Source organism: Eucyclogobius newberryi, unplaced genomic scaffold, assembly GCF_026437365.1.
Source record: "Eucyclogobius newberryi isolate DKJ021-1_F unplaced genomic scaffold, fEucNew1.0.hap1 SCAF_5, whole genome shotgun sequence".
NCBI classification, from domain to species: domain Eukaryota; kingdom Metazoa; phylum Chordata; class Actinopteri; order Gobiiformes; family Gobiidae; genus Eucyclogobius; species Eucyclogobius newberryi.
Window position 1 is genome coordinate 34,290,374 of NW_027316167.1, and position 12,817 is coordinate 34,303,190.

The 12,817-nt window shown below is 42.9% G+C and overlaps 2 protein-coding genes across 2 annotated transcripts in view; both read left to right on the forward strand.

Moving 5' to 3' along the window:
- herc1 (HECT and RLD domain containing E3 ubiquitin protein ligase family member 1) overlaps positions 1-12,817 on the forward strand; it is a 95,288-nt gene that overhangs the window by 63,360 nt on the left and 19,111 nt on the right. Inside the window, exons 50-51 of the mRNA XM_072465236.1 lie at positions 11,258-11,432; positions 11,924-12,191. Of these exons, the coding sequence (XP_072321337.1) occupies positions 11,258-11,432; positions 11,924-12,191 (443 nt within the window). The remainder of the gene's footprint in view (positions 1-11,257; positions 11,433-11,923; positions 12,192-12,817) is intronic.
- Positions 5,674-8,151, forward strand: LOC140381511 (uncharacterized). Its single transcript, XM_072465581.1, has one exon. The coding sequence runs from the start codon at positions 5,674-5,676 to the stop codon at positions 8,149-8,151; it is 2,478 nt and encodes an 825-aa protein (XP_072321682.1).

The window sequence follows — 12,817 nt, forward strand, 5'->3', positions numbered from 1 at the left end:
TTCCGGTTGATGATTTAAACAAAGGCACGGGAATTGCCACTCTCTTTGGTAAACTTGATAGTTTGTTCCTAAAAAAAGAAAAAGATCGGATCTATGAAGCGTACACGAACTTTGACCGGATGATGAAAAGCGGAAACGTGTTCATGGTGGACTATATTATTGATTTCGAACAGCGATATTCGCGTATGCGCAATTACAACATGGAGCTTCCCGATGCAGTTTTAGCTTTTAAGCTGCTGGACACCGCGTGCTTGGATACGACGGACAGACAGCTGGCTCTAACTGCGTGCATGGATTTGACATTCACCTCTATGAAGTCCGCTTTGAAGAGAATATTTAGCGGGAAAACGATTGCCACTACAGAGGGAATTAGTCAAGAATCTGTTTTTGCAACGGAGCAGCTACGTCAAAACAGGCCCTGGCAACAGGGCGCCAGAGCCAAAACTCCACTGCCCGGTACGAACCCGCTGGACAAGTTCGGACGGCGGTCAAAGTGTGCTGTATGCCAAAGTACGTTTCATTGGGCAAAACACTGTTCACACAAAGGTGAGAGTGTTCAAATAATTGAAGAAAAGACAAACGTGGAAGAGTGTAACATTACACTGTATACAAAAGAATCGCCAACAGATGCAGAAATATTCATGACTGAATGTTTTGGCTCCGCTATAATAGACACTGCTTGCACTAGGACAGTGTGTGGACAACAGTGGCTTGACGACTACTTTAATGTGTCTGGAAAGAAAAACATAAAGTCTATGATAAAAACTGAAACACAAAGTCATAGGCCCTTCAAGTTTGGAGATGGAAAAGTGGTGCACTCTGTCAAAAAGGTTACGATACCAGCTAAGATTGGCACCACAAAGTGTAATATAGAAACCGAAGTTGTCCCTGTTAATATCCCCTTGCTTTTGAGCAAGACATCTCTAAAAAGGGCAGGAACAGTTCTGGACATGGAAAATGACAGTGCTGTGATGTTCAATCAACCTATCAAACTGGACTTAACAAGCTCGGGACATTACTGTGTGAACATAATCGACAGTGAAGATAAATGTTTTGTTAATGCTGATCAGATATTAACAACTACTGAGGAAGAAGTGCTGACAAGCACAGACAAAATGGACACAAGCGAGAAGACAAAAGTTTTAGAGAAACTTCATAAGCAGTTTGGGCATGCTTCTGCTGACAAACTACAAAGGCTTTTAAGTAGTTCTGGAAACAAAGACACAGAATGCATTGGCTTACTACAAAAAGTTGTAAGTCAGTGTGAAGCATGTCAAAAGTACTGTAAGACCAAACCCAAACCTGCGGCTGGCCTACCACTGGCTTCAACCTATAATGAGACTGTAGCTGTAGATCTGCACGAGCTTGAGCCAGGGGTGTGGTACCTACATATCATTGACCAGTTCACTCGATTTAGTGCAGGAAGTGTCCTGACCACCAAGAGATCCTCTGAGATCGTTAAACATTTTATTCATGATTGGATCAGTGTGTACGGCCCACCACGAAAGTTGTTCAGTGACAATGGTGGGGAGTTTAATAATGAAGAAGTGAGAGACATGGCTGAAAACTTTAATATTGAAGTAAAAACCACACCAGCATACAGCCCCTGGAGTAATGGGCTGTTAGAACGGCACAACCAAACTTTAACAGAGATCATACTCAAGGTGAAAACTACTACTAGATGTGACTGGAGCACTGCCATGGACTGGGCTCTTATGGCAAAGAACTGTATGCAAAGTGTCCATGGTTACAGCCCACATCAGCTTGTGTTTGGGCAGAATCCTAACCTACCTTCGGTGTTGATTGACAGACCACCTGCTCTAGAGGGCACCACTAAAAGTGAGTGGGTTGCCAAACACATTTCAGCTCTGCACACTGCAAGGAAGGCCTTTACAGAAGCAGAATGCTCCGAACGAATACAGAGAGCGATAAAGAAACAGATACGTTACAATGATGAGAGGTATGAACAGGGAGACAAAGTGTTTTGCAAACGTGTGGACTGTCCAGAGTGGAAAGGGCCTGCGGTGGTCATTGGGCAGGACGGTGCTGTTGTTTTTTTTAGACACGGTGGCACCTGTGTCAGAGTTCACCGACTTAGGCTGAGGAAAGCCAATCAGGAACATGAGGAACCTCAGACCAGCTGTGATAAAGAAAACAATGAGGACTACAACACTCATATGACATAAATGAGGATACCAAAGAGACAAATGCTGAAAACAATGGCAATGACCCTCCACCCGCTCATGAATATGCTGGGGCAGAGAGTCGGGGTGCTGGAAATATAAAGACTGGCCAAATTGTTACATTCAGAAACGCAGAGAGTGGTGTTTCACGTACTGCTAAAGTGTTAGGACGTGCTGGAAAAGCCACCGGAAAATATAAGGACTGGTATAACTTTGAGCTGCTTGAGCCTGCTGAGGTGGCGGGAAACAATGAAGCAGTGGATCTGTTACAGCTGGAAGATCTTCAAGTCCAGGTTCAGGCTCCTGGTGGTGACATATGCGAGGATGTTTTTGTCACTAAGGATTTGTCATTTGATGAAGCCAAGTCCAATGAAATAAAAAGTTGGATACAAAACGACGTGTTTGAGGAAGTTGAGGACAAAGGAGAAAAGTGCATTTCCACTCGGTGGGTGTGCACTCTAAAAGAGACTGAGAACGGATTAGTACCAAAAGCCAGGCTTGTTGCACGAGGATTTGAGGAGCTACAAGTTTCTGAGCTACAAAAGGACTCTCCAACCTGTGCTTCAGAGTCCCTGAGGCTCTTAGTGGCAGTCAGTTGTCAGAAACAATGGCAACTTCGTTCAATGGACATAAAATCTGCCTTCTTACAAGGACTGGAACTATCTAGAGACATAGAGACATTTTCATCCAGAAGCTAATAGCACTGGTGTACTTTGGAAACTGCGAAAATGTGTGTATGGTCTAGCTGATGCCTCACTCTATTGGTATAACCGAGTGAAAAGCATAATGATTGAAGCAGGAGCTGTCATATCTAAAGTTGACCCTGCAGTTTTCTACTGGTTAGATGAGGACAAAAATGTAACTGGTGTACTAGCTTGTCATGTTGATGATTTCATTTGGGGAGGTACACAAATGTTTTCTATGACTGTCATGCCTCATCTCAGATCAAAGTTCAATGTTGGTCGTGAAGCTCAGGATAGCTTTTCTTATGTGGGTGTGGAGTTGGTTACTTTGGGTAAAAAGGTACAAATACACCAAGAGACATACATTCAACATTTACATCCCATACCTCTCACACCCTCACGGGCAGCAGAAACAGGCTCACCCCTCACTGAAGCAGAACAAGATGAGCTCAGATCTAAGATAGGGCAACTTCTGTGGGTTGCCAGACAGAGCAGACCTGATGCCATGTTTGATGCAAGTAACTTAGCATCAAATCTTAAACAGGCTACTGTACAGATTATTAATGAAGCAAACAGAGTTGTGTGCAAACTGAAGGCTAAGTCTGTTGAGTTGAATTTCCAGCATCTTGGTAAAGACAGTAACTTAAAATTGATGCATCTTTTGGTAATCTGTCAGATGGAGGAACTCAAGGTGGGCACTTTATTGTTTTGATGGGTGACAATGGATGTTTTTCTCCTATCTCACGGCAGTCAAAGAGAATCAAGAGAATTGTTAGAAGTACACTTGCAGGTGAAACTCTAGCAATGTCAGAGGGAATTGACAATGCAATTTTTCTTTCAACATTGTTCTCTGAACTTAATGCAGGTAGCACTGAACATCCTATACCAATAATCTGTGTCACTGATAACTTTTCTCTTGTTGATGCACTGAAGTCTACCAAGTTTGTCACAGAAAAACGACTGCGTTTAGAAATCAGTTCAATCAAAGAACTAATTCAAACTGAAAAGGTCCTTCAAGTGTTGTGGTCTGAAACTAAAGAGCAGCTTACAGACTGCCTTACTAAAAAGGGAGCTTCCTCGGCCATGCTGCTTAAGGCTCTCCATGAAGGACATTGGACTGTTAAATAACTGTTCAACCACAACACTTACACTCATGTTATGTTGTGTTGCTGTGTGTTTTTTGTTTTTATAAAGAGAGTGAGTTTGTTAGTTTCTTAAGTTTTACTTCTCTAAGTTTTCACGTCTCATGCCTGACAGCTAGGGGGCGATACTGTTCTGTTTACCTGTTATACGTGTCTGGGTGGGACCGAGGGAGACGTTGTTGTGTGGCTAACGTGAACGTGGTGTTCACAAAATAAATTAACCAAACCAAAGTGGAGTTATTATTTGGACTAACTCAACCCACCATAAAACACGTTTGTCCTTTCTGTGCCTGTGTTGTCTGTAGAACCGTACCAAATCACCGGTCCAAATAGATATGTTTTTTATTGCTCCTGAAGGACACTAAAGTTCAGCTGTAGAAACATACTTTCAGCCAATCAGGGAAGCCCTATTGGCTCATTTATGCTTCATATTGAGACAGATGTGCTTATAGGTCTCCGTCCATCCACTGCGTTGTCCTATTTGCCTGTTCACCACTTATGGATGTGCAGCGAAGCTCTTTTTTTTTTCATGGCTCTTTTCCAACAAAGGACACTGACTGGCTACATCAAGCTAGGACGCGTCGCTCACCTCCTCTTCATGATCCGACGGTCGTCCTGGGTGGGACACATGCTGCCACCAGTGCCCAGCTTGAGCTACACCTCGGAGGCGCGCCGCTGCTTCCAGCAGGGAGCCAGGCCTAAGGCTCCAGTGACCTCTACAACCTACGATAACCCCTCTGACCGTGTTTCTTTCAGCATCAGACACAATAATGTCCTTTCCACCCAGACGTTTAGTTCCAATCGCCTTCCGTTGCTGAGCCGCGTCCTTGCACACAACCAGCAGCGAGCCATCTCTAAGGACACTCGCACTCTTGATCACTCCCACAGCTACAGTTAGGCTCTTTGACAATGCCACTGAATTCCACTCCTTAAAGGATGCACTATCCTGTGCAAGCTTTATGATCACCTTACAGTCTCTGCTCTCACCCCGGATATCAATAGCTTCAGCCTCATCCTGCTGCTCATTCCCAGAACCCTCGGACGAGCTAAGGGACTTTTTACGTTTCCGGGCACGTGCAGGCAGAAAAGGCTGCTCCTCCACGCCGTCCAGAACGTCTTCCATCCCCGATCCACTCTCCTCCGCCATCTCCCGTCTCTCCAGACCGGGTGTTGAGCAAGGTCTCCTCACAGTTTTAGTCCAGGGCTTGTTCTTCTGTAGTTGTACGTCTTCTGTAGTTGTACGTCTTCTGTAGTTGTACGTCCTTATTCAAACTGCTGCTTCAAAGCCCATGAGGTATTCTAGTCACAAAGACATATCATGACCTCATGGGCTTTGTAACACCAAAGCAATGGAAGGAGTACTTTTACGAACTACGACAGAGTCTGAGGACTGCGAAAAGTCTGAGGAATAAAGTCTGGCGGTAATGCAACAATTGGATGCCAACCGCCATAAAACAACAACAACAACAACAACAACAGCCATAAAACACCAAAGAAGAAGAACTGGGATCTACTAAACAATAAACTAGATGGCGGTAAATGCACCTTTGCAATTTGCTGCCAGCCACCATTAAAAGCAACAACGACAACCAGCCTGCAAATGGAACCAAAGAGTGTTTTAAGTCAACATTTCTGAGCAAACATCATTAAGTTATTGACAACGCCATGTTCATGAGGAAAAGGAAGAAGGACTTTGAGGAGTCTGGTTTGGAATCCAGAAAGTTACAGCCCATTAAATTGCCTTTGATACCTGTCCTGAAGCCTCTGCCTCCCAAGACGCCATTACAAGACGCCAATAGAAGACCAATGGTGTGGGATTCTGGTATAGAAACCACAAAGTCTCTTGAGCCACAGTTTCCACTAAATAAAATAAGCAAACCAACAATGTTCTTGAAAAAGAATGCAAAGAAAGAGGAGGTTATCAGCCCCCAACAACAGCTATCTGAAAAAGAGGAGGAGGAGAGGCCGCCAAAGGCTGAAATTGAAAAAAGACTGAATGAACTCAGAAAAACCATTCGATCTGATCAGAGGAGACAAGAAGAAACAAACGGGAATGAGGAAAAATGTATAAAGGCTGAGCATAAAGAGAAACTGGCGACCCTGCGTCAATCACTTTTGATAGAGAGGAGAGCGAAAGAAGAATTACTAAGGCAGGAATCTATGAAAAAAATCGAGAAATTCAAAGCAACTCTTCAAAATGATCAGAAGAGCCAAGAAGAAGAAATCGAAGAGGAGAAAAGACGTCTAAAGGCTGAACATGAAGAAAGACTGGAGACTCTGCGTCAGTCACTTTTGACAAAGTGGAAAGAGGAACAAGCCAGACTTGAGGAATCTGAGAATAATTTTGAGAAATTCAAAACAACTCTTCAAAATGATCAGAAGAGACGAGAAGAAGAAATCCGAGAGGAGAAAATACGCCAACAGGCTAAGCATGAAGAGAGACTGGAGACTCTGCGTCAGTCACTTTTGACAAAGAGGAGAGAGGAACAAGCCAGACTTGAGGCGGAATCTAAGAAAAAAATAGAGAAATTCAAAGCAAAGCTTCAATATCATCAGAAGAGAAAAGAAGAGCAAATCAGAGAGGAGAAAATACTTCTAAAGGCTAAGCATGAAGAGAGACTGGAGACTCTGCATCAGTCACTTTTGACAAAGAGAAGAGAAGAAGAAGCCAGACTTGAGGAAGAATCTGAGAAAAAAATTGAGAAATTCAAAGCAACTCTTCAAAATGATCAGAAGAGACATGAAGAACAAATCGGAGAGGAGAAAAGACGTCAAAGGACTGAGCATGAAGAGAGACTGGAGACTCTGCGTCAGTCACTTTTGACAAAAAGGAGGGAGGAAGAAGAAAACCTTAAGGAGGAATCTGAGAAAGTATTTGAGAAATTCAAAGCAACACTTCAAAATGATCAGAAGAGACATGAAGAAGAAATTGGAGAGGAGAAAAGACGTCAAAAGGCTGAGCATGAAGAGAGACTGGAGACTCTGCGTCAGTCACTTTTGACAAAGAGGAGGGAGGAAGAAGAAAGACTTGAGGAGGAATCTCGAATAAAATTAGAGCTATTCCAAGCAACCATGAAAGCTGAATGGGATGAACAGAAAGAGAGAATAAAAAAAGAACATAACACTACCCTGGAGGACCTCAAAACTAAATTATCAGAGCACCAGGCTAACAATATCGCAAAATTTAAAGCCAGGAATAAACAAAAAGTGGAGCAACTGTTGGAAAAAGCATTAGCACCCGAAAAGGAAACAATCCAGAAAAACGAAGTCACAAATCTAAACTCTTTCAGACAAGAGACTGATGATGAGAAAAAAGCCCTGGTGACTGTTAAAAGTGATCAGCTTCTGCACCAGTACGCTTTAAAGCTGTCTGATCAATTCCAGAAAGTACGTCAGGAATTGCAGCTGGATCACCATAAAGCTATGGGTGAGATCAGGCAGAAAGGTGAGGTGGCACTTATGAAGGAACAACTCTTTTCGGATTTTAGGAAAGAAAAAGAGCAGCTGTTGGCGTCTCATGTTCTTTATCCACATAAATTGAACATTCAACACCAGGCAGAAATTGAGGAGAGGGAAAAGGAAAACTCAAAGGAGGAGTCTGAGCTGGCAAGTCACGAATGTGTTCTGAGTTTTATGGTGGTAAGTAAAACTAAGGAAGCTCAACTCGGAGAGGAGCGCAACTTTGCCATATGGGAGCGGGACTTCGCCATATGGGAGCGGGACTTCGCCAGAGGGGACCGAGACATCGCCAGAGAGGAGACGAGGAAGCTCAGGGAGCAGGGGGACACAATGGAGACAAGACTGAACCTGCTGCAGAAAATATACAACTCCCTCAAAGTCCAAGTACAACAGCTTGAGGAGAGTGGTTCAAAAACTGCCGTTCAATTCCCAACAACTGTCATTAAGAAATCTGGTCTGATTGAAGATTCCACTCATCTCCTGAAGGATGTCCATCGATCCGAAGCCTTCATGGGGACAGACAGAGGACCGGTTCAACAGCAGATGAGAAACTCGTATCCTGGACCATCAAGATACTCTGAAAGGACCACATCCTCGACTGGACATGCCCAATTCCAGGGCAGCTCGTTTTTAAGGCCCATTTCTCCAAAGTACGGACTTAGAACTCTGGATTATACCATCTAACAGATAGCATGAGATTCCCTGTGGAAACATCAATACACATTTTATCAACTTCAATAGAGGTCGGTTCATTTCAGCTTGGGACCACAACAATGGCATTCAAGTTTACAACCTTTATTAAAGACTACAACAGAGGATGTACTTCCTGCGGCAGCTGAGGAAATTCAAGCTGCCAGCGGAGATGATGGTGCCGTTCTACAGGGCCATCATCGAGGCCATCATCCTCACCTCCTCCATCACTGTGTGGTACGCTGGAGCCACAGCCAGGGACAAACAGAGTCTACAGCGCATTGTGCGCTCTGCTGAGAAGGTGATCGGCTGCACTTCCATCTCTGCAGGACCTGTACGTCTCCAGGGCTCTGGGACGTGCAGGTTGGATCACAGCCGACCCATCTCACCCTGGAAAATTGACTATTTGAGCCACTCCCCTCAGGCAGGAGGCTACGGTCCATCCGGACCAGAACCTCCCTCCACAAGATCAGTTTCTTTCCCTCTGCTGTTGGACTCATGAACACTTCCTAAACACTGTCACTTTAACCATAATTTAACCACTCACTTTCTGCACTACATATGTATATCTGTACAACTGTAAATTTGTGTACATATTAAGCCTATTTTTTATATTTATTTTTACTCTTATTTTTTTTTCTGGTATCTTGTTATGACTTATTCATTGTTTTTTTGTTTTATGTTGCAGTGAATCACCAAGTTTGTGAAATGTGTTAATTGACAATGAGGCTGAGCAAAATAATATGTCTGTTTGCCGTAAAACTAGCCGACCAAAAATTTTTTATCAGCATTTTGTTGAAAAAATGTTGAATTCTTTTATTTTTCAATTATTTCGCCGGCTCACCGACCGGACTTCCTTCAACCACTGTGTCGAATATTTTTATCACGCTTGTTATCCTAATAGCAAAGATAATGTACTGCGCAACGCATGTGTGTCTTTATAATCACTCCCCCACATGAGTCTGTGACGAAACAGACCGAGTTAGTGACTACAACTTGCCTTTTACAAGTTAGTGCGCCTCTGTCGGTGCCACTCTAGTGTCCATAGGACATGCCAGGCTCTGTCAGGGTGTCTTACGCAATGCATTCTGGGATTGACACACGCCCAGTAGGGTCATCACAACAAACATGGCGGCACCCGTGTCCCCCGCATGTTCCCCCCGCTCGCCTTCGCTACCAAAATAAAGGATAGCGGCGTACAAAAGGTCGATTGAAATATCTTAAAATCGTAAGATTTAGTCTCCTGATCGGGCTGAGAAAGACGTTTTCCGTCATTGACTGTTAAAGCCTGACCCCTGACCTACAGCAAACAGACAATTTATTTGGGGTAGCTTGGCTATAAACCTTTTCTGATTCTGATTCTGAACTACTGGAAAAAAAACTAAATAAATAACTGGTGCCATTGTAACACTATTTAGTCACAAGAACATCCAAGTTCTACAATAGTCAATAAGTTATAGATGTATTCCATTTGTCCATGAATGTTCAAGGTTCAATCTTTTAATGCTAGTCATCTAAACATGTTTTTCCTTCTTGAGCTGTTTTGACTTCCTTCCGGAAGAAAGTTATGGTCTGAGGAGATTGACAATGGCTTCCAAATGGTTGCCAAAATGTCTTGATTCTACTAAGAAGAAATATTGACTCTTGCATTGCGGGTAGCTGCGTGGCATGGGCAGATTGTTGCTGCTTGCGGTTATATTTATTTTATTTATTTTTCTCTCAGTCCAACTCAGGCTTTCTTTGGCGGGAGTGTCTACAGAGCCGCGGTGCGCGGCCGAAACTGCTAGGCTATTTTGTGCCACAGCTCCTGAAACTGCTGGGCTATTTGACCGCGCCGGGTTAGGGTTAAGGTTAGGGTCGGGGTTAGGGTTAGAGTTAGGGTCAAGATTAGGGTTAGCCATGAGGCTATATGGCTGTGCCTCGGCTCTTGAAATTGCTGGGCTATTTGCCCGCGCTGCGGCTCTGTAACCATGGCCTTCTTTGACAGGAAGTATGAAAGGGGGGAGTGAGGGTGAGACAGTCTGCAAATGTTATATCATACTAAAAACAATTTTGATTGATTATTCTATTGAACGTTTTATTGGCCATCTATCTATATATCCTGAGTTTGTTTGTTTAATTTGTAATTGTGTAAATGTTTTAATGCGCTAACAGGGCACTCTTGTAAATGAGCTGTTTAAATAAAGGTAATATAAATGGCGGGACTCGAACCCCTGACTTGGCTGTGGCAGAAACCACACATGTGCAACGCTCATAACCACTACAGAGTTCTATACTGCAAAGATAATATATAAATTTCTTGTTGTAGTATTTGTTCCCTTTGTTGTTTGTAGTTTTTATTACATTTTCAAGATCATTCTAAAACATAAAAAATTTCTTGTTCAGTATTGAGACTTTGAGGATCTAGTTTTGTATTGATCGCTAGTTGGGCAGTGTGACTTTTAAAAGTTAGTTTAAGCTAGTTAGTTTATTTATTTGAGACAGGCACAGTGCACTTGACATAAACCTTATCAGGAGAGATGCATTGTACGAGGTTGCAGCTCAATTACTATTTTCCACCTTTCGTCCCTGGACAGGCTGATATTATGTTGTAACTCATTACGTTACCTTGTTACTGCCCTGGAAATCTAACGCGTTAAGTTACTGCACTACTGTGTTATAAAAGTGACGCATTAGAGTACTCTTGCGTTACCAATAATAAACATTATTGTATATCGTTTGCCCGCAATCCCTTTGCGATGCTAAACACAGTAACATAATCATTAAAATATCAAATAAACAAGCAAAGTAAATGCGTTTGACTGAGCTTTACTTATCTATGTTGACAGGTTACCACAATACAATGCCATACAAAAAGCACTTTTAGTCCTGTCCTTAAGCACTAAAAAACATGAGCAGCGACGCACAACAACAGAACACGCTTGTTTTAGCTCTGTAGCTTATTTAAATCAAACTCACCACATCATTGTTACCCTACATTTACTTCTCAGCAACAAAATAGTCTGATTTTTACAACCTGTGATCCCAGGTGGAGATGGTGGTTTCTAGACTGAGATGACGCGTGTTTAAGTCGTGTGTCTTCCTCGCTGTTTGTGTCCAGGCTGTCAGACGTCGGTGGATAAGAGCTCGTCGGGCAGAGTGACACTGGGGGAGCAGGCAGCCGCGCTGCAGACACCGCACGACCGAGTGATGGCTCTGAGGAGAGTGACGGCCGCAGCTCAGGTCCTGCTCGCCAGAACCATGGTCATGAGAGCCCTGTCCCTGCTCTCTGTCAGGTACAGACCGACCAGAAGGTTTTGTGTTTTAGACGAGCCTTCTTCCAGCTTAGACGTCTGTACACTCAAATTTAGGCTCAGTGCTCTCAAATTCAGGCTCAACAATTATTTTAATTGTTGACTATTTTAGTAATCATTAGTCGTTATGCGGACTAAACAGACTATAATACATGCGAAATGTTTTGTTTTGAAACAAAGATGTTTTAATCAATAATGCACTTTTTTTTTTTTAGATATTCTCCATCTTGAAGCTTGAAGTTAGCCTTTTTTAACTTTATTTGATTTAATGAATTTGAATCGCTAGTTGAAGCTCTTGTATCGATTACTTTACCTGTAGCTTGTACAATATATATATTGTATATATATATATATATATATATATATATATATATATATATTGTATAATTAACACATTGCAAAGACTGTAATTATAACCTTCAAACCCTGTAGTCATCTAATCTGAATCCCTGTCTGCACGTGGCTCTCTGCAGCGGCTCCAGCTGTAGTCTCGCTGCCGGCCTCGAGTCTCTGGGTCTCACCGACATCAGGACTCTGGTTAGACTCATGTGTTTAGCGGCAGCAGGACGAGCCGGACTCTCCACCAGCCCTCCGTCTGGCTTGGGCCCGAACGAAAGGCCCCGCGGAGCAGCCAAGACCAGCAAGCCCATCTCCTGCCTGGCCTACCTCAGCACCGCCGTGGGCTGCCTGGCCTCCAACAGCCCCAATGCAGCCAAACTCCTGGTCCAACTCTGCACTCAGGTAGAATTTGAAGACACATGTTCGCTTTAATAGACTATATTATGACTTTGTTTGGCGTGATAGTCGTGATGTTTATCATAGTTTTACATTTGTCAAGTTGCAGTATGTAAAGGAAAATTGGAAAATAAAAATACTGACACATTTTCTGACAGTTTAAAACAATAATTTAACAAAATAAAGCTGTTGTCAGCTTTTATCTTTTGTCAAATCACAACTATTGTTGAAGTTATAGCGTGTGTCGCCGTGGCCAGCGCGGTGAACGTCCGCATGGCAAGCGTCTGTGCGGCGAGCGCAGAAAAGCTGGAAAAGCGTAATGCGGCTGACGCGGCACAGCAACCACTCAGAGATTACACTCCAATGGATGAAAATGCCAAGAAGAGTTGATGTGTCTAAATTATGTCAGCATTATATTACTGCCTTCATCCATTAGCTAAAACTGTAGACATTTTCATTAGATACCAAAATTTTTAATAAAATTGTGTATTATGATACAATGCTCACTGGTCATAAATTTAAATGACTATGTCTTTATGTTTATTTATCATTTCCATGATTCCATTAAGTTTTGCTTAGCCAATATTAAAATGTCTTGATGGTGGATAGGCCTATGCACCATTTAATAGCAT

Bases quoted from the DNA above. Each gene is read 5' to 3' on its own strand.
- LOC140381511 (XM_072465581.1), top strand. From the start codon at position 5,674: ATGTTCATGAGGAAAAGGAAGAAGGACTTTGAGGAGTCTGGTTTGGAA.